At 36.6% G+C, this 23,395-nt stretch overlaps 1 protein-coding gene across 2 annotated transcripts in view; it reads right to left on the reverse strand.

The window, feature by feature from the left end:
- Positions 1–23,395, reverse strand: part of GPATCH2L (G-patch domain containing 2 like) — a 66,497-nt gene that overhangs the window by 9,423 nt on the left and 33,679 nt on the right. For both annotated transcript variants that reach the window (XM_027844981.1, XM_027844982.1), the window contains exon 9: positions 2,972–3,066. In XM_027844981.1, the coding sequence (XP_027700782.1) occupies positions 2,972–3,066 (95 nt within the window). The remainder of the gene's footprint in view (positions 1–2,971; positions 3,067–23,395) is intronic.

Below are 23,395 nucleotides of genomic sequence, written 5' to 3' on the forward strand. Positions count from 1 at the left end.
AGGACCTGGCACATAGTAGATGCTCAACAAATGTTTATTGGATTGGACTAGACTGGACTGGACTGGATTGATTCAGTCTCACCATTAACCACAAGTGTTCCATTGCCACAATTAAAAAAAAATGACACTCCAATCATAACCTATCTTCCTGTCTCTTCCTATGCTGAACCTCTCATAAACCTATCATTCATTCATCCTCACAGAGACCTTCAGTAGCTCTCCCCCCAATATTTTCTCTGGCTATCACACTACTTTGACTTCACTTTTCTCCATTACCAACCTCAACCCTATAATTATTAACCAGGTGAACTCCACACTATCTTCTACTCTCTTGATCCACTTATCTTTCCACTTACTGTCCATGCTTCACCAACACCAACCTTGGATTATTCCTACTATCTACCTCCTCTACCTCCACTCATATGCTGCGGAACAGAGCGAGACGAATTCATGTAACCATTACAAATGGGTCCATTACAAATTTATGTTATCAAACTTCAACTGGGTCATCACTGCTGTAAAAAAAATAATTTACTGCTCCCAAACTGATTCTCTGTGCCACTCCCAAAAGAGGCCATTCCAAACCATCTCTCAAGTCTTCTACACACATCTTCACCTTCCTCTCCTCTCAGCTGAAGACCTTGTCTCATACTTTACAGAGAAAGCTGAGGCCATTTACTCCCTCTTCTCCCTTCCTTTTCTCTTCATTCTCAAAATCCCTTGATCATCCTCTACTGTCTCCTTTACTCTAGTCTCTGCTAAGGTGGTCCTTCTCATAAGAACAATCCCTTTATATGAGCCCTTGATTACATCTACTCCCATCTTCTCCAGAAGATTGCTCCCTTAGTCATTCCTTCTCTCTAATCTTCAGTCCCTTCCTATCTACTGGTTTCTTCCCTAATAGACCCTAATTAATGAAGACCCTTAATTTATTATTTTATATTTCTCTTGTCTTTCTAAGCTAAACTCCTAAAAAAAAAAAAGCTGCCTACATTCATGGGATAGCTAAGTGGCACAGTGGAATAGAAAAAGGCTCAGGACAGAGCCTTGCGATGCATCCACAGCTAAGGGCTGTGATTTGGACTATGTTCCATCAAAGGAGACTGAGAAGAATTCAAGACCAGCAGGAGGGGAACCAAGAGATAGCAGTGTCGTAAAAACCTAGAGAAGAAGGCATCTATAAGAAGAGGGTGGTCAACATTGTTAAATGCTACAGTCAGCCAACATGTATCTATAAAGCTCCTACTATGTGGCCCAAAATATGCAAGCCCCTGGGGGTACAAAGGAGGAGAGAAGAAAGGTGGGAGGGAGGTAGGGAAGGAAGAAGAAAGGAAGGATTAAGGAAGGAAGGAAGGAAGGATCCAAGGAAGGAAGGATCCTTCTCTTAAAGGATGAGGACTGAATAACAATAATCAGGTTTGAAAGTCATCCTTTCAAACAAGGATTCTTTCCTTCTCTCTTGTCTTTGTATTCCCAGGGCCTAGCACATTGCTGGGCACATAGTAGGAGCTTAATATATACTTGTTGACTGACTGATTGACTGGAGCATTTTACAATGTTGACCACCCTTCTCCTCATGGATACCTCCTCCTCTCTGACTTTTTGTGACACTACTATCTCTTGGTTCCCCTCCTGCCTGTCTTGATTTCTTTTCAGTCTCCTCTGATGGAGCATAACCCAAATCACAGCCCTTGACTGTGGATGCATCCCAAGGCTCTGGTCTGAGCCCTCTTCTATTCTCCATCTATATTCCCCCACTTAGTGATGTCATCAGCTCCCATGAGTTCCCATGAGAAGACTACATGATCCATATATCCAGCCCTAGTCTCTCTTCTGAGCTTCAGTTCCATACCACCAATTAAGGTGTCTACTAGACAATTCAAACTAGATATTCCACTCACATCCCAAACTCAGTAAGTACAAACCACTCTTTTCCCAAAAAAAATTCATGACACTTATACATTTCCCTATTACTGTCCAGGGTACCAGCATTCTTCTTGTCTCTCAAGCCTGTAACCTCAGCATTATCCCTCTGCCTCCTCTGTCTCCCACACCATACATAACCAGTTGATTTGCTTCCTCCTTCACAACATCTCTGGCATCTGACTTCTTTTCATTCCTTACACAGCCATAATAGTATTAGTTCAAGCATGACTTGCTTGGGCAATAATAGTCTCCTAAATTGTCTACGTGCCCCCCAGTCTCTCCCCATTCCAATCTATCCTCCCCATAGCTACCAGGGATTTTCTTTAAGTGTTGGCCTGACCATGTCACTTTCCTACTCAATAAACATTAGGGGTTCCCTATTGCTTTTCCTCACAAATGATACTCCCATCTCCCACCCATGCCTGGGATGAAATCCCTTCCCCTCTGTTTTGTGGTAATGTTTAATTACTTCAAGACTCAACTCAAGCTCCACCTTCTTTCATAAAGCCTTTTCTGAATCCCCAGCTGCTAGTATCCTCTCTCCCAAACTAGCCTGTATTTATTCTGCATATACTTATTTATAAACATGTTTTCTCCCCCAATAAAATGTAAACTCCCTGTGGGCACAGGTTATTCCACTGTAGTCTCTGCATCCTCAGCACTTAAGTGCCTCAGGGTAGGCACTTAATAAATGCTTGTTTACTGACTGATTCTCTAAAAAATTTTGTAAATTATTAGATGCTAACATATATGTAGGCTATTACTATTAGGTTGGTCCTCAGATGGCGGATAGAAATCTATCAGCAGGCCCGTAATTAAAACCTTCCTGGGTTGGCAGGATCTGCCAAAGCTGATGTTCTACTGGCAGAATCCTTGAGAAACCAGGGTCATTTCCAGGTCTAAGTAAAGCATACTGCACCTATTAAGCAAACAGTAAAGGCACAGACTTTTAAGCTATCTCAATTAGTTAATCCCTCCACCACAACACAAATATTCTGTCTCTTTCAGAACACAGTAGGAAGACTTGGAATTAAATCCAATTTACCTGCAGTTGGGCTGGACAGAGATGCTGTGGTCATAGGTTTCCGTTTCCTCTTTATGTCCCTCGAACATGGTGGTCCCAAGTGTACATTTGCCTGTCTGCACATACGAAAAAGAGATAAAGGCTCTACCAACTTATAAATTAAAGCAGCTCTTATAATACAAGATATTAAGTGCATTTACACTGGAAGCTTAACACTTGCCCCCATCACGTCACTCCCTACTCAAAAATCTTCAGTGATTCCTTATTATCTCTAGGATAAATGCAAAGCCCTCAGCCTGGCATTTAAAGACCTCCTCAATCTGAATACCACCTTTCCCAATTTTTTTTCATCTTATTCTCCTTTCACACAAAACTCAGCCAATCCAGTCTATTAACTGCTCCCTAAACTTAGCATTCCACCTCCTACCTGAAAGCCCTTGTACAGGTTGTCCTACATGTCTAGAATGCTTGCCCTTCTCAACTCTCTTAGATCTCTAGCTTCCTTCAAAACTCAGGTTCAGGTAACAGCTTCTGTGTGAATCCTTCCTTGATCTTCCCAAGTTGTTAATGAGCTCTGTCTCCTTAAATTACTATGTATTTATTCAATCTTGTCCATGCTATATCCCCTCATGGTAAAATATCTAAGTTTCTTTAGGGCAGCTACTGTTTCATTTTCATACCTTTAATACCACCACTTAGCACAAAATGCCATGCCCATAGTTGGTGCTTAATAAATACCTATTGATTGATTAAACTGAATCATGGAACGGAGAAAAATTTGCATAGTTCCTCTGCCAATTTTAATCAAACTTTTGCCTAAGACCATTCAGAATTAATAAAGGTAGTCCATAACTTCATACATACCTCTCCTGTCTTTACCACCTGACTTCAAAGCACCAGGTATAGAGTATTCATTTTGAAATAATAATGTACACTCATGAAGATTTTAGGTATAAGAGCTAAAGAGACAAATGTTCTAAAATCATTAATGAAATATCCTCAAATGAAGAAACATTGAAAAATTTAATGCTATGTGAACCCAGGCATTTGCATAATACTGTATTAGTAGTCAACTGTAACTCTCCTACCTCCAAATACACGGATTTTTAATCTTATAGACCAGCAGTCTAATGTTTTTTTTTTCTTTTTAAATTTTTAATTAAATTAAATTAAAAACATTAGTTGAGCCTGCAATTAATAGTGTACAAATCAAGAGATGTGATTTAGTAAACCACATTTGGAATACTATGTTCAATTCTAAGTGCCACATTTAATTAAGGACGCTGACAATAAGAGGAGGGCAACCAGGATGATGAGGTGACTGGAAACCATGACCTATGAAGGTAGAAGAAACTAGTTACTCAGCCTAAAGATGAGAAGCCTGAGAATAGCGGGAAGAAAGGAAGGATAGTGGCAGATGATACCTATCTTGAAGAATTTCAAAGGCTGGCATATAGAAAAAGGTATTAGATTTGCTCTGTTTGTCCCCAGAGAGCAATGGGCAGAGAAGTAGATTTCAGTTCAGTAACAGGAAACATTTCCTAATAATTAGCTTTGTTCAAAAATAGAATAGATTTCCTTTGAAGGAAGTAGTGGTCTTAAAGTGGACACCGAGTTACTATTTTTGGATGGATACTATAGAGGTTATTTTTGCTTGGGTATGACTTAAACTAAGATCCCTCCTCTGTGACTTTAGCAAGTCTAATTTAGATAAAAAGTTCTGAGTTCAATCACAATGTCTCTGAACCCTCAGTTAAGAAAATTCCTAATATCTAAGCAGAGGTAGGATGCTTTGCTTTAATTTACATATCTATCTCTAATTAACCTCTGACTTCTTTGGGATTGAAGAAAAATTCATTACTGGACTCATCTGAGTAACAAAACAGAGGATGATATTATGGTGCCTATGGATAGATAAACACTGAGAGGGGAAATTGGGGGAAAAGCAGACCCTTTCTTAGGTACACTGATGGAAATCTTCTGCAGTGAGATATCTGGTAGGGCTGATGGGATTTCTCTTCTTGATATACCCCTTCTCTACCAGAGTTCAATCTTACCTTCCTTTTATCACTAGCTGGTTGCTTCTGGGCTGCAAGTTCTTTACAGCTCCTCTGTATGACCCTATTCCTTCCTCCACTTCCAGACACTTGGAATTTCTATCTGGTTCTGAGACAGCTCATCTCTTCTGTGCAAGTTCCTTATTCAAGATTGAAGGAAGTATATAGCCCTGTTAACACTAGCTCTGACTGACTTATTCAAATAAATGATCTTACCTAACAAAGATTGTGACTGACCTTAATTTTTCATCTAAAATAAATTCAATAAAGTTACAGAGGTGGAACCCATATGGACCTTAGGGGGTCATTACATTGTCTCTAGGCTTAAAATAAGATAATTATTATAACAGTTACAGATGTATCTATAAAGATAATTTTGCTCAACAATCCTCTGATTATCAATGTCAAGCAAGGTATAAAAAGGAAGAATGTGTGCTCACCAAAGGCATTTGCCATAACCCACACAAAGTCCAAATAGATGGATTTTCTATAGACAGCAAGGTTTCCTCAGCCAAAGGGAGGAAGATGGGAGGAAGGAGACCTAAGCCAAGACCAGAATCAAGGTTCCTCCTCTCCCAAGCAGTTCCTTCTCAAAGAGGGGCTGGTTGGAATGCTGTACATGCTCCAAATTCTGGAATGATTCAGGTTCTATAACTAACTTGATAATTTACAGATGATCCCTGGGGCCTAATTGAGCTTCCTGATACCCATCTACACACAAAACTCTAGTTCCAAGGACTTTTGTCATTTAAAGCTATGACTGAGAATGACTGGGCATCTTATTTATTTTAAATGGGGTAAGAGTAACTTGACCAAGTTGATCAACTCTACTCTGACATACTAGAGGAAGAGACTTTATTGATTATAGTTTGCATTCATGTTTGTTATCTGTACCTCAATAAAGAAACCTCAGAAAACAACTTCTTGGTACAGTAAAATAACATTGCTCCAATATCAGTGGATATTGCCTATTTCCTTATTTCAATGCTAAAATTCTACTACGCAGAGTTTTAAGTATCTAAATGAAAGATTTAAGAACTGAAAACTACACGCTAATTTTTAAAAAAGCATCAATGTAATTGTTAAATGAGACATAAAATACACTATATGAATACATGGTTTCTATCTTCCTAGAAGTTCTACGTGCAAATTCATGTCTGCAAAGCAATTAGAAACAGACAACATGTTCTTTGCATGTATACAGAGTATTTTCTAACCCTTATCCTTAGGGAATAAACAATATGTATTAGAGAATTTTTCACATAACAGAAGCTAATTTCTTTACAAGAGAAGAAAATTCTCAATTGTATACATTCGGATGAAACTTTATTTCTAAACTATATTGCATACACCCTCGTGCCTTGGTGAGTAAAGACAATAAATTTAACAGACTGATACAAAATCATATTCTCCTACAATCGTCAGGATCCTAAAACCACAGATTTAGAGTTGTCGGGGATGTCAGGGGGCATCTAGTCTAACCCCCTAATTTTACAGATGATGAACTGAGTCTCAGAAGGATTTGCCCGTGGTCACACTGGCACAAGTGGCAGGACCAGGATTAAAGCCCACGTCCTATGATTCCACACCAGCTTTATTTCCACTAAACAATGCAACTTTCCAAGGGACCATGGAGATATTTCAGTCCAAGTCTCTTCATGACTACACGAGGGAATGAAAGACTCAGAGAGGTTAAGTGAACTTCCTAATGTCACACAGTCAGTTACAAAAAAAAGCCATAACTAGATTCCAGGTCTCCTGACCACTGACCTGAGTTCCATCTTCTTTTCTTAATGATTCAAGGTCATTAGTAAGAGCACCAATATTTGTACGATCCTACAGACTACGAAACATTCCTAATGATATGCTTTTTCACTAAAGTCTCTAGAACAATGGTTTTAAATGTGTGGGTTATGATCCTCTAGGAGGTAAGGGGTACATTAATATTGAAAGATATCCACAAAATCATACGCACACCAAGTGCTATCATGTGCAGCATAACAAACAATATCTCACACTTACATTTATTAACATTTTTCAATAAGAAATAATGAATATAAATAATACAGAGAAGAGTGGGAAGATATACGATCTATGGCAAAGTAAGCCAAAAAAGAAACTTTGTTTTTAAAACAGAACCACAAAAACAACATACACAATGACTACAACATTGGAAATAGAAATAATAACATCAAGATCATAATGTAAATAAGAACGATCAGACTTGGCTCCAAAGAAGGAATATGAGAATGTGACTCCTGTCCTTCTTCACAAATAGGGGAAACTATGAAATGCAGCACAGTGCACATGTGACACTTGGTAGATGCTTTACTGAACTTTGCTGAATTTTTTTCCTTTCTTCTTTATTCTTAGATATTAGGGATGGTGTTCAAATGGCAAGAAATACAGTTGATATAAAAACAAAATCTATCAATAAAACTTTTTAAGATTTTTTCAAATTTACATATAAGTTATAATTAATATTAATTCATTTAAAAGTATTATTTGAATTCATAATAGGCTTTTATCATCATCTATCTTCTTAATCTATGGATACTAACAATACAACTAAAAACATGAAAAGGTAAGTGAAATTTCTGGATGTTAACATGCAATCCTTATGCTTGAAAAGAAAAGGAAATACTGCTCTAGACCAGAAGTATAAATACACAGGTGAAGCAGATATAGAAAATATTTAATAAAAATACAATAGAACCTAAGTAATAATGTTAATATGTGTTTTTTTAAATCAATATGTATCATGCACCACCAGGGATTCTTATGTACAGGTTGGTGGTCCCTGTTTCTATTTGAGTTTGACACCACTGTTCTAGACTACTAATATTATTGTTGTTGATGTTGTTTGTTGTTGTTATTATTATTATTATATTCTAGATCATAGTTCTCATCTCCCAGAATCAACAATACCTTCATGGGCTACTAAGGTGTGTACTGAAGAGCAATCTTTCATTAAGTGGAGGGAAAGGAGAAGAGGGACTAGAACAAGTATTTATTAAGCACCTACTATGTGCTAGGCACTATGATAAGCACTTAACAAATACTATCTTATTTGAGCCAAATCATTCCAAATTGCTCTGTTGATCAACTTATGTTTCTTCTATCTCTTGCCTCACAGTCAGAAGTCAAGTCTTTATCTCATTTCTACATTTCTAATCTGTTTTATTCTTCCATATCTTTAAATGTTCTTCTGGTTGTAATAGAGAGAATTAAAGTTGTCACAAGAAATCTGATGAACAAGACTGTTAAGCATATAACCTGAGCACACAGTGTGCAAAGCTAAATTAACATGTTCTTTTCTCCTACAGAGTAATATGCCTGACTTCATAATACCACAGGATCACAGAATCTCAATACTGAAAGTGCCATCTAGCTTAGGTCATACTAAATGTGGATCCCTTCTACAATAGATGCAGCAAATGCATAATACAGCATTTGTTTGAAGACCTCTAGGGAGAGAGAAGTACCACTACCTCCAAATGCCACCAATTCTACCTTGGGCAACTCTAAATCACAAAGAAGTTCTTTCTCATGTTGAGCCTAAATCTACCTTACTTCAACTTCTTCCCTCACCTTCTAGTTCTGCCTTCTGGTACCAAGAAGAAGAAGTCTCAGATAAAGGCATACCTGGCATGCTCATTAAATTTGCAGATGATACAAAGTTGGGAGGGATGGCTAATACCTTGGATAACAGATTCAGAATTGGATTCAGAATCCAAAAAGTGCTTGACAGATTGACTTTGGGCCACATCTAAAATGAAATTTTATGGGGATAGGGATAAGTAAATGTTTATACTTGATTAAAAAAAAAATCAGCTTCACAAGTGTAAGACAGAGATGGCATGGCTAGATAACAGTTAATCTGAAAAAAACTCTGAAAAAAATAATTCTGAAAAAAGGCTTAGTGGACAGCAAGTTCAATATGAGTCAGCAGTGTGATATCATGTCAAAGAGGGCTTAGACTTCTTCTGATGAAAAGACCAGAGCTGAATAGAAAATCCGACTTTCAAATATAAGACTCAAGAGAAGCAAAAAAAAGTAAACAGGAAAGAGAAATCATAAAGCATTCAATAAGGTTAAACTCTTTACATTCTTACATGGGAAAATGATACCTATAACTCCTAAAAACTTTCTAATTATTAGGGCAGTTGGAGTATACATAGATAGAGGAAATGAGTGAGCTAAACATGATGAGATAATTACTTTAAAAAATAAAATTAAAGGATGAGAAAGAGGAATACACTGGGAGAAAGAGAAAGGGAGAAGTAGAAGGCAGCAAATTATCTGACAGAAAAGAGCGGTGAAAGAGTTTTTACAGTGGAGAGGAAGATAAGGAAAGAGTGGGGAGGAGAAGCACATGATCCTTGCTCTCATCAGAAATGGCTCAGAGAAGAAATAAAATACATACTCACGTGGGCATAGAAATCTATCTTACCATACAGGAAAATAGAAGGGGAGGGGAAGAAGAAAGGAAGAGGCAGGGCAGGGACAGGGAGGGACTGATAGATGGGAGGGCTGATTGGGGGAGGTAAAGTCAGAAGCTAAACACTTTTGAAAATGAAAGTGAAAAAGAGAAAGGTATGAAAGGAGAAAGAGAACAGGATAAATGGGGAAAACAGAATGGAGGAAGATACATAGTAATGATAACTGTATAAAAATTTTTTACAGCAAGTTTCTCTGATAAAGACTTCATTTTTCAAATATAGAGATTACTGAGTCAAATTTATAGAAATAAGAGCCATTCCTCAAATGATAAATGGTCAAAGGATATGACGAGGCAGTTTTCAAATGAAGTAATTAAAGCTATCTATAGTAATATTAAAAAATGCTCTAAATCACTATTGATCAGAGAAATGCAAACTAAAACAACACTATCAGATTGGCTAATATAACAGAAAAGGAAAATGACAAACGTTGGAGGGAATATGGGAAGATTGAGACACTAATGCACTGCTGGTGATGTGGTATACTGATTTAACCATTCTGGAGAGCAATTTGGAACTATACCCAAAGAGCTATAAAATCATGCATACCCTTTGACCAAGCAATACCACTACTAGGTCTGTATCCCAAAGAGATTAAAAAAAAACAAAAAGGAAAAGAACCTATGTACAAAAATATTTATAGCAGCTCATTTAGTGGTGGCAAAGACATGGAAATTGAGAGAATGTCCATCAATTGGAGAATGGCGAAACAAGTTGTTGTTATGATTGTGATGGAATACTATTATGCTATAAGAAATGATAAGCAGGATGCTCTCAAAAAAACCTGAAAGACTTACATGAACTGATGCAAAGTGAAATGAGCAGAACCAGGAGAACATTTTATACATTAACAGCAATATTATATTGTATTTTCATCAACTGTGAATGCCTTAGCTATTCTTAGCAATACAATGATACAATTTTGAAGAAATTATGATGAAAAATGCTATCCACCTCCAGAGAAAGAACTGCTGGAGTCTGAATGCAGATCAATGCATACTTTTTCTTTATTTTCCTTGGAGTTTTTTTTTGTTTGTATTTGCTTTCACAACACGACTAACATGGAAATATGTTTTGCATGGCTGCACATGTATAATCTATATCAAATTGCTTGCCTGCTCAATGAGGGTGAGGGTAGGAAGGGATGATGGGAGAGAAATTGGGCTCAAAATTTTTTTTAAATGAATGTTAAAAAAAAATTTTCCATGTAATTGGGGAAAAAATACTTAATTTAAAAAAAGAAACAAACAAAAAAGAAAACACCCCAGTCCTCAATTGATTTTCCTAGATAAAATTTCATTCCATGCAATCCTATAGAATTTCTCTGAAACCTTTTAATTTGCACTCCACAGGGTGGAGATTAGCCTAATCCAAGGTATGTATTAGCCTTCACCAAATTTATTGTTTTAATATAAAGATTTGTTTGAAGCAACCCTGCATTTTCTCTAATAGCCAGAGGAACAGAGTTCCACAATTACTTTTAACTCCTCTTCTAGGATCAAAACCAGCCTGCATTCTGAGACAGCTCTATGGCCATAGCATAAAGACAAACCACCAGATACTCTAAGCAAGTTACTAAAAAGTCTTCCCAGTCTGAATTCTGGACTCAAGAGACTCATTCCTTTATAATTCTTGCTAGTAGCTCTGACAGCTAATTATCATTGTCTAGGGGATAGTTATTTTTCTTTCTGCCTTTTTTTTTAAACTCCCTGGTTTATATCTGTTCCAGGTTGCTGGAAATCTTATCACCAACAAGGTATTGCATTACTGTATATAGTTATACAAACTAAGGCAAAGATCTAGCTATGAGTTAACTCTATTTTAAGTAGAAGAAGCAGTGTGATACAGCAAAAAGAGCAATAAATCTGGAGTCAAGAGACCCACACTGAAATCCCACCTCTGCTACTCACTACTTGTTCAAGTCACTTTAGTCTGTGTGGGCCTCAGTCTCCTCATTTATAAAATGAGGATACTGGACTGCATGGCCTTTAAGATCCTTTTCTGTTGTAAATGTATGATGATCCTATGAACTAGATAGTTAAAACATCATCCCATATCCAAGGTTCAGTGCTCTTTCCCCATGATCTGACAGCTCTGTAATCCAATCCCAATTTGTAGAATCCTTCCACGTACCTACAGAATCTCGGCCAAAGACCAATTTGGTCTTTTTTTTTTGGTCTTTGCCAAAAGACCTACTGCTTGGCTTGGCTATCTGAATCACAGACTGTGTACTCTAGCGACTGTTTCTATCTGTCTAGTTTTAGAAAGAACTCAGCTTAGCTACCATGTATCCTTAGAATGTATTCCTTGCCAGGTGGCTTTCTGGAACATGTTCCCTTTGCTAGTTGATGGGACTATAACTTTCTCTACAAAAGGCTATTCTTTCACTATTGACCTTAAATAAAATTCCCAAGCAGCTAATTACAACCAGAAAAAATTAGGGAGGGGTAAAATAAAAAAGGCAGTAATCTGAATTTTCTCCAAACCCTTTTCTGACGTTCCTGACCTGGCCACAGCTCATAACAGTTAGTGAGGTCAATCTGTTCAAGCATATAATAGACCTGGCCACTCTGAACAAAGGGAGAGAAATTATTATTACTAAATATCACATAATGTAATGTACTAGACAGACAGGGATAGAGACAAAGAAAGAGGAAAACATGGGAAGAAAATGAGGTTTGAATACTATGGAATTGCCAAAAATATGTATTTTCAGCGAAAATTTTAAACTCTTTTAAAAATAACATCCCAAAGCCAATATAAGTCATTAAAAAGGTTCTGAACACAATTTAGAGTATAATTAATTTATTCAACTATCATTTAAATGTTCACTATGTATGAAACATGGTACTAGGCATTAGGGGATGATTAGTATAAAAATTCACATTGACAGATCACTAAACTTTACAAAATGCTTTCCCATAACAATCCTCTGAGATAAGTACAAATATTATTATCCCCATTTTATAGATAAGGATATGAGGCTCAGAGAGAAGTAAGTTGCCTCTCAGTCACACAAGTTTATACGTCAGGACCAGAGCTTGACTCAAAGACTAATGTTCTTTCCACCAAGCCAAAATACTTCCCATCTACAAACATAATTATGACATTAAATAATACTGAATAATCTATCTGGAAATACCTTTGCCCCAGATTCTGGGGCCCAGAATAACTTCTGAGTCCTAAATCAAGGAATAAAGCTTCATGTTAAAAAGAAGGCCATATAATGGATTTGAATTTAGGAATTACTCCAAAATTGGAGATATTCACCCTTTAGTTTTTATTTATCTTTGCATCTTAGAAACAGGATCATAAAGCTACAGTTGGAAGGAACATCAAGGAACACCTAGTCGAGCCCTCATTTTGTAGATAAGGAAAGTGAGGTCCAAGGAGGTTAAAGAAGACTTGTCTAAGTCACATAGAGAACCCAGGTCTTCTAATTCATTCTGAGCCAGTGTTCTTTCCACTCTACTACCTAATTCCTGTTTCAGCCTCTAATGATCTTAGTGAAGAATTCAATTTAACTCAACTCAAACACTTATCAAACGCCTACATAGGCAAAGCAGTGGGGAAAAAGTATTTGTTTCAGGGGGGTTTTTGGAAGCATAGTCCCTGAACTCAAGAAGCTTACCACCTAATAGGAAGGATAAGACATACATGCAAACAAGCAGGAAAAAAAGTTGAATGTGATAGGAACAAAAGATAAGTCCAGACGAACTGTCATAAGAACACATGAAGTAGAAATCACTTTCAGAAGGGAAGAGATAGAAAGGAGATTGATGAAATTTGGGAAAATCGCCTTTAGATCCTGACACCTGCTTATTTCATAGCTGAACAAAGACATGAAGTTGGCCAGTGAATTCCCTAAGGAGGTGGCAAACCTCTCTGGAAGAAACTATTTGCCCAAATAATCTGCAGAGTAAAATTAGGCTACAAAAGCAGTAAGTAGTTTAAAAAACTGCTTTAGACAAAGAGCAAAAAAAAAAATCACAAGGTAAATGTCGCAGATTATTAACAATTCACAGAAAATGTACATACATACACACATACACACACACACACACAATACTTATATTTTATATTTGACTCCAGGAAGCTGAAGATCAGGTGAGGTATTAAAATTGCATCATTGCTTAGGAAAGTAGGCACCAGATGACTATGGCTATGGGTCAGGTATGTACTTCTGGAAGAAAATATTTTGGACAAACATGCTTATTTATGGTACTAATGTCAGCAAAGAGTAACCGAAATGACTTTATTTTTTAGATTGAGAATAAGAGATGTTTTAGTCACTATTAATGATAAAAAGTAGCTTATATTCAATATACAAGTTATCGGGAGCATTATTTTGCCACAGTTGTTTTTAAAGCCAATAATTTTGGAAAATTCGTTAAAAGAATTCATATTTTGTATCAGAAGAAAAAAGGAGTTTAACGTACCTATGCTAAGAGACCTGTAATTATAGCCACGATGAATATGAATTTATCATGAATAAACTTGCATTTCTGAGGGCCACAATACACTAATTGTTTTCTTTACTGATTTATCTTCAATATCAATTAAAACATATTTTAACACTAAGTAACAAACATTACAGTAAGCATCAGATTTTTACTAACTCATACACATAAAAGGATCTGGGCCTAAGACACTAGAAGCAAATAAGAAAGGAAAACTTAATAATTAAAGAGGTACCTCAATGGCTGTAACAATAGAAAAAATACCTGAATAGTATCAAGTTTTCACTAGTTTTACTCAAATTTTGACCCACAAAAGTCTCTGACTAAAATCACTACAGTTCATTTCCTCCTAAAGTTTCTCTATAAATAGCCATTTCATGTTACTAGACACCAAGTTCATATTATGGTATGTCATGGACTTGATTCATGTCACCAACAGGAGCTAAATATTTTCAAAGCTACGAAATATGGAATGACAGTATTTTTTTCATTCACGTCCACCTCTTTGTGACTCTTTTGGGGGTTTTCCTGACAAAGATACTAGAGAAGTTTGCCATTTCCTTCTCTAGCTCATTTTACAGATGAGGAAAACTGAGGTCAACAGGGTTAAGTGACTTGCCCAGGATCATACAGCAAGTAAGTGTCTGAGGCCAAATTTGAACCCAGGTCTTTCTAACTCCAGGCCCAGCACTCTATCCACTGCACCACTTACCCGCCCAGCTAGCTCTCAAGAAGCTTGCATTCTAAAGGAGGAAGACAACACATAGAAAAGGGAAGAGGGGAGAGACAGGGAAAAGCATTTATTAAGTTCCTACTATGTGTTAGGCAAAGACAGCTAGGTGGCTCTGTGAAGAAAGAGCTGGACCTAAAGTCAGAAAGATCCGAGTTCAAATCCAACTTCAGACACTTACCAGCTATGTGTCCCTGAGCAAGTCACCTTTAACCTGCTTACCTCACTAACCTCATCTGCAAAATGAGTTGGAGAAGGAAATGTTATCTTTGCCAAGAAAACCTCAAATGGGGTCATGAAGAGTCAGATACAACTATAAACAACTAAACAACAAAGTGTTTTTTTAATTTTTTTTTTTAAATGATACACCATTATCTCTCCAAGTGAGCAATGAGACTTTGGTCAATTCAGAGTTGCTACTGAAGTTAACAGAAAATATGCAACCAAAGCGTTCCAGAAATATATAGAAAGCTCAGACCCTTTTCAACTGTATCGCCTTTTGATCAAAGTCAATTACCAAATGTTAAAGAGTTTAAAGTCTGTTTAAGGTCCTGAAATGTTGCCAGCACATCATATATTTCTGTTTTTTGTTCAATGCCTATCCTATTATCATTTAATCCAATCAATAATTTAGTAAATGCAATACTTTCATTTAAATTCTTAAGTGAGTTATTCAACAAATATTTGCCAAATGACCACTGTATCTCACTACCCTCATGAAGCTTATAGTTTAGAAAGAAGTGAGGTATGTTATGACATATACACAACTGTCTATGTTATAAAATGATACATGATTAGTACATTAAAGAAGTACAAACTATTGCAAGTTCAAAAGAGAGAAGGGTCAGTAGAAGTCTGAGACTTCTTAAAGGAAGTGTCATTTCAGTTGTGTTTTAAAGGATAAAGAGGAATTTAACAAGCAAAAATAGGGGACAGCACATTTCAACTGTAAATAATAAAGTAATAATAATAACAGCGGGCATTTATATGGCACTTTAAGGTCTGTAAAGTGCTTTACATATATAATCTCATTTGTTTACAGTGGAGAAGAAAGTATGGTATCAGGAAAGCAAAGGCATGAGAGAATGAGACAGAGCTGTAACAGGAATTTGAAACTGAATAGGCAGGTAAAAAAGAGCTACATGAGATTTCTTTTTTTAAGCAGAGGAGGACTTGGAGACAAAGTACAGTAGAAAGAATACTAGACCTGGGTTCTGCCCCTGATTAGTGGTGACACTGAATAAGTCCATTTCATTGCACTTCAATTCCTCAACAGTACTTGCACTACTCTATGTCACATCAGGCTGTTTAAAGAAATAATTTTATAAGCTGTAAATTTACATTCAATTGTGAACTTTTTAGTGACATGACGATCAGGTCTGTGCAAAAGGAGGGTTATTTTAGTGGCTGTACGGAGTACAGATGAGAGAAATAAAACATAACCAAGAAGACCTGTGAAAAGGCTATTGCAAAAGAGAATCCCTAACAAGGAGAAATCCTTTATGAGTTACCTAACACAAGGAGAATTTCATATTCAAGTGAGATCACTCAGTAGCCCTCTCCACCAGCCTTCACAAATTCCTAGTAAGATCACATGTAAATACTGGATAGGGACCCCTGAAGCTGCTCCCCCAGGGGTTACCCAAGGCAAGAACACAGGTTGGCAACCTCACATACCCCAACACGAGGAGGCTGAGGCAACCTTGCAGAGCATCCTTGAGAAGTCTATTCATCAGCAGGAAAGGAGGGATCAGAAACTTACGAGTACAAAAAGAGGCTGTGAAAACACCAAAATTTCAAGAGAAAATGCCTAAACAAAAGCCCAGCACACAGACAAAACAGAGAAGATTCTAAATACATAAGGAAGAATGAGTAAAATCTCAAAGCGAATGCAAAGATCTCTTAACAGATATTATTATATGAAGGAAGGTGATGCAACAGTGCCTGATAAGACTCCTGCAGACTCCACAGCAAACATGGAACAACAAAAAATTCAGAATGGTTCAAAAGGGAAATAAAATCTACAAAAGAAGAAATTAAAACTATAGGTGAGAAATTGGAGCTTTCGTTAGACAATTTAAAAACAAAGTTAACAGATTAGGAAAAGTGCATCCAGGATAGAGAATCTCTCTAAAGAAATGATAGATTAACAGATTTGGAACACAAAAATATTAAAGGAAAATTTGAGAGAAGAAAAATAATAGGCAATAATATTAAAAGAACAACATATGAATTCTATACAAGTCCAAGTGCTGAAGAATCCTTGAAGACAGGATGAACAGAGATAACTAAAGGATTGAAGTTCTCCCAGAAGAACATGACAATACTATAATGCAGGAAACAGTACAAGAAAACCGTACAGAATTTGTGGATACAGACAACAAATTGTTGACTGAGATACACCAGAAAACCATGAGGAAAAAAAGAAGAAGAAAGTCCTATAGTTCAAATTCTAAGAAACACAGTGATTAAATTTAATCATGTCAATGATCAACAAATTTTGCAAGTAGCAAAGAGATTTAAATATGAAGGAAATGAAATTCAAATAGCACAGGATTATTCCAGCCACCAAAAATGCAATCATACATTCCAAAAGTAAAGGCACTGAACAACCCAACATGTCATACCCTGCAAACCTGTGCTTAATCATTAATTTTAAAACAAACTGAGGTATCTGAGGAACTTCTGCAAAATAGAAAAACAAAAGTAAGAAGAATATTCAATTTGCAAAGACCTCAAGCAACTGGGATAAAAGAAAGATAAGTAAAGCTATCAAGCAAAGGACAAATAATAAAATCTCATAGTTAGAGGTGGGGAGGAAAGATTAAACAATAGTAGGGTAAGAGAAAGAACAAAGAGGGATTATCAAAGGATAAAAATGATACAATGAAGACTTAAGTGAAATTTAAAATACAGCAGAAGAGAAGGTAAACAAACATCCAAGGATTAAATTTCATGATAACTGCCCCTCCTCACTACAAGTCAATCAATGTCTTTGGGACACAGCTGCAGTGAGAGGTTGCATAAGTAAAGGAAGGAAAAGTGGGAGATCGAGGGGAATGAGTGATACACCCTAAATTCATGAGAAAACAGTGAAGAGATGATGATTCCTATAGTCTCTAGGCAAGATGGGGTGCTGTGAGTGAATAAGAGAAGCAGCAGAGGTGAGGGATTGAGACTGGGAACTAGAGAGGGGTGTGGCACTAAGGAGCACTTCTCTCCCATGGGGATTCAGTATATGTCTGGATTAAAAGATGGAGACTTCATAATGAGTTTAGTCAGGGGAAAGTGTGTGCATTAAGAAACAACCTTCTGGGAAACTACTTTGTCTTCATGGGCAGTACCCCACTCCATGAGAAGGGATATGTAAGCTCCTAGGAGAAAATGGCACCCAGAATAGGCAGGGAAGGGGGGGGTAGGTATTTTTTAAACAATTATAAATGTGAGAGTATGGCCTTTGAGAAGGAAACTGATCATAGGGAGGGCAAGAAATGAAGCTGACTCATATGATCTGAGACTTAGGGCAATTTCTACTAACCTTCCCTTACCCTCACACCAAACACAGCATTTAAACAATCTGTGGAAAAATTGGAACACTAATGCATTGCTGGTGGAGGTGTGAACTGATCCAATCATTCTGGAGAGCAATTTGGAACTATGCCCAAAGGCTATAAAAATGTGCATATCCTTTGACCCAGCAATAGCACTTCTAGGGTTGTATCCCAAAGAGATCATAAAAATAGGAAAAGGACCCACACATACAAAAATATTTATAGCAGCTCTTTTTGTGGTGGCAAAGAATTGGAAATTGAGAGGATGCCCATCAACTGGGGAATGGCTGAACAAGTTGAGGTATATGAATGTAATGGAATAATATTATGCTATAAGAAATGATGAGGGGTAGCTAGATGCACAGTGGATTGAGCACCAGCCCTGAAGTCAGGAGGACTTGAGTTCAAATGTGACCTCAGACCAAACACTTGACACGTACTAGCTGTGTGACCCTGGGCAAGTCACTTAACCCAAACCGCCTAAAAAAAAAGAAAAAAAAAAGAAATAATGAGCAGGCAGACTTCAGAAAAACCTGGAAAGACTTGTATGGACTGATGTTGAGTGAAATGAGCAGAACCAGAAGAACATTGTGCACAGTAACAACCACACTGTGCAATGACTGATTTTGATAGACTTAGCTCTTCTCAGCAATGCAAGGATCTAAGACATCTCCAAAGATCTCATGACAGAAAATGCTATCCACATCCAGAGAAAGAACTATGGAGTTTGAATGCAGATGGAAGCATACTATTTGCTCTTTTTTTTTCCCTTTGTTTCCTCTTTCTTGTGGTTCCTTCTATTGGTTCTAATTCTTCCTTACAACATGACTAATATGAAGATATATTTAATAGGAACGATATGTATATCAGATTGCACACAGTCTTGGGGAGGGAGATAGGGAGGGAAGGGGAGAAAAATTTAAAACTCAAAAGCTTATGGAAATGATTGTTGATAAATCAAATAACTAACTAAATAAATAAATGAAAAGAAAGGCAACATGGAAAAGTGTAAAGACCTTGGTTTAAATCCTGTGTCTGACAGTAATTGTAAGAGCATGAGTTTGTTTGTTTGTTTGTTTGTTTTAAACACTTTAGAGCAAGAGGTCTTAACCTGGAGTCTGTGAACTTGGTAAAAAATACTATCTGTATTTCAATATAATTGGTTTCCTTTGTTAAAAAAAAATCTAAGAAACCTTGCTTTTTACGTTAATGAGAAAACTAAGACCCTTTGCCATGAGCTCCCTCTTCTCCATTTTCTGCTCACCACAAAACCCTTTAACCATCATCCTTCATTCTTCTCCTTTCCTACACTCTCTAATAATGAAGTAGCTTTCCTCCTTGTCGAGACCAACCCCTTCATATGTGCCCTTGATCCCAGCCTCACTAGTTTTCTACAGCAGATTGACCCCTTAATGATCATCCCTACTCTCTCTAATCTTCAGTCTCTTCCTATCTACAGATTTCTTCCTTTCCCAATTATCTCTCATTCTAAAAGAATAAAAACTTTTACTGGATCCTACCATCCTCCTCAAGATAATCATAATGTATCTCTCCCTCCCTTCCCTTCTCAGACAAATTTTTAGAAAAAGTTTTTTGCACTCACTTACTTCACTCTCTTTTACTCACTTTCCTCAATCCTTTACAATGTGGATGAACTTGATTACTCAACTGAAACTTATCCCTACAAAATTAAACCATCTCTTAAATGCCAAACCTCATGGTCTTTTCTCACACCTCATCCTTTCTCATGTTTCTGCAGCATTTGATACTATTGATTTCCCAGTCCCCCTGGGATTCTTTCTTCTCTTAGTTTTTGTTTCTCTCTCCTGGTTCTCCTCCTATCCATGTGACTTCTCCTCAGCCTTTTTTTCTGGCTCGTCATCCATATCATATCCCTTACCTGTCTCTTACCCCAAAACACACCTGTGTGTGCCCCTAAGGCTGGCCATCGACGCTCGTCTATTCCCTCTCCACACTTTGTCTCAGTAACCTCTTTGGCTCCCATGTGTTTAGTTATCCCAAATTTACATATCCAGATTCACACTCCAGGGCTACACCACCAGCTGCCTCTTGGACACTTCAAACTGGATATTCTAAAGATTTCTCAAATTCAATATACCCAAAATAGACCTCATTATCTTTCCATCAAAACCCATTGCTCTACTAGATTTCCCTATTTCTGAAAAGAGTGCCTCCGTCCTTCCAGTCTCCCAGATTCATTACCATGATGGTATTATCCTTGACTCTTCATTCTCCCTCACTCCACATACCTGATCAATTGCCAAATCCTACCCTTTCTATCTCCACAATATCTATCCAATCTGATCCCTTCCCTTTATTCATACATTTAGCATCCTAATTCAAGCCTTCCTTATGTCCTAACAAGACTACTAAGACGGGGCTCCTAACTGATTACCCTACCTCAAGATTCTCTAAATTCCAATTCACCCTCTACTCAACTACCAAAGTAATTTTCCTTAAAGCACAAATCTGACTCAGGTCACTCCACTACTCACCAAACACCAAGGACTCCCCATTAACTCTAGGATCAAGTATAAATTCTGCTGCTCAGCTTTTAAAGCCCTTCTTAACTTGGCTCCAACCAACTTTCCAGCCTCCTCATGCATTACTCCTCTGACTACAATCTATGATCCTATCCAACTGGCCTTGTCTCTGTCCCTCAGAAAGGAACATCTACCATTTCCATGCCTCTGAATAACCATCCCCAAAACCTGCAATATACTCGTTCCTCAACCCCACATCACAGAATACCTCATCTTCCTTCAAGGTACAGTTCAAACACCACTCTTTTTTTTTTTTTGGTGAGGCAATTGGGGTTAAGTGACTTGCCCAGGGTCACACAGCTAGAAACTAACAAGTGTCTGAGGGCAGATTTGAACTCAGGTCCTCCTGACTACAGGGCCGGTGCTCTATCCACTGTGCCACCTACCCCCCCCCAAACACCGCCTTTTCTTGATCTCTTTTCCTGCTCTCCCCAATAGCTAGTGCCCTACACCTCCTTAACTATCTTGCATTTATAAGTATGTATGTATATATATAATATATATAAGTACATGTTGCCTCACTCTATAAAGTAAAAAATTCTTTGAGAGTAGGAATTGTTTCATTTTTTTGTCTTTGTATCTCCAGTGCCTAACACAGTGCCTGACACACTGAAGGCAGAATAAATAGTGCTTTGTGATTGAAACTACAGAACTAAAAACTTTAAAAAATGATAAACAAAACTAAAAGATGGCTTTTTTTTTTAAAGGGATGAAAATCAAATTAACAAACTTAGAAAATAAGATGAAATCATAACAAATAAAAAGAATTATGAGAACCTACTATATAAAATTGAATGACGAGAAAAATAAAAATGTAAAATAGTTTTATCTACAAAAACAAAAAATCCCCAAATTGACAACAAATAGAGCTCTTAAACCGATTTCAGAAAAGGAAATCCAACTAGCCATAAAGGAACTACACCAACCCCACCCACCCCCCCCAAAAAACAAACAAAACCAACACTGTATTTACAAAAGAATCCTATAAAACTTATAAAGGAAAACTTATATCTGTACTAAACACATTATTCTCAATATTGTGAAATAAAACACTCTATGGAATTCCTTTTATGAAACAAATATAGTCATAATAACTAAATCAGAAAAAGGACAAAACAAAAAAAGGGAACTACAAACCAATACATTATTAATGAAGTCAAAAATCTTAAAACAAAATCTTGCCAAAAAGATTACAACAAAATATCCAAAAAGTTGTTCACTATGATCAGGTTGAACTTATGATGCCAAGCATAGTATAATAATGGTTCAACATCAGGAAAACAATTAACACAATTGATTATATTAAAAACCAAAGATAAAATAAAAATAAAATAAAATAAAACTAAAGATAAAATGCAGGAAAAAGCTTTTGATACAGTACATTTAAAATCCTATAAAACACAGGCATAGAAGGGCATTTTTAATATGATTATATGTGCATATGTAACACATGCACACACACACACACACACACATATATTAAAAGTTAACAATATCTCAGGTAAAAGGAAACACTGCAAGTTTTTACAATAAATACATGAGTAAAGTAAGGCTGACCCTTTCCCCACTGTTATTTGACATAGTTCTAGCAATGTTAGCAACAGTAAAGAAAGGCATAACGATAAGCAAAAGAGAAACAAAACTTTCCTTATTTACTGATGATAAGATAATTTATTTAGGACAGCTTTCAGAATAGCTTTCAGAATTAGCAAAAAAAAACAATTGGTAGCTTCAGTAAAGCAGCAGCATACAAAATAAAGTCACAGAAATCAACAGAATTTCTATACAGCCATAAGAAAAATTCAAGATGAAATAATAGAAAAGAAAGTCCAATTCAAAATAACTATGATATGCATGGTCTGTCTGGGGGTTAATCTTCCAAGGTACAACTAAGAGCTATAGATATACAGTTACAAAAGGTTTTCTAAAAAAAACAAATAATAATTTAAATACCTAGCCTATCACAAAAGCAAAGTAAATAGAACAAAATGACAATACTGCTTAGTTCTCAACTTGGAGTCAGAAAGATCTGAGTTCAAATCCTTCCTCAAGACACTTCTTAGCAGTGTGACCTTGGGTAAGTTCACTTCACTGCTATCAGCTTCAGTCTTTTCTTCTATAAAACAAGCATAATAATATCAATTTACCTCACGGAGTTGTGAGGACCAAACAAAATAACATATGTAAAGTGCTTTGCAAACCTTAAAGTTCTAACTAAATGCCAACTATTATTATTACCATTATCAACATCATAACATTAAACTATCAAGGGGATACTTTACATAGGTAGGCAAAATAATAATCAAATTCATTTGGAGGAATTAAAGTTCCAGAACTTCAAGGGAAATAATGGGAAAAAAGCAAAAATGAAGGGGGTATAGAATTTCCATACTTTAAGTTATCCAATAAAAAACTATTTGGTACTGGTTAAAAACAGAATTGGATCAGTGGACAAAACTAGATAAGGAAGAAAGAAAAATAAGTGAACTCAATAGCTAAGAATTAATAAACCTGAGAATATAAATTACTTGGGGAAGAATTTTCATTTGACAAGAATTCATTGGAAAACTGGAAAGCAGTG

Source organism: Vombatus ursinus, unplaced genomic scaffold, assembly GCF_900497805.2.
Source record: "Vombatus ursinus unplaced genomic scaffold, bare-nosed wombat genome assembly UNPS02014945.1, whole genome shotgun sequence".
Classification (NCBI taxonomy): Eukaryota; Metazoa; Chordata; class Mammalia; order Diprotodontia; family Vombatidae; genus Vombatus; species Vombatus ursinus.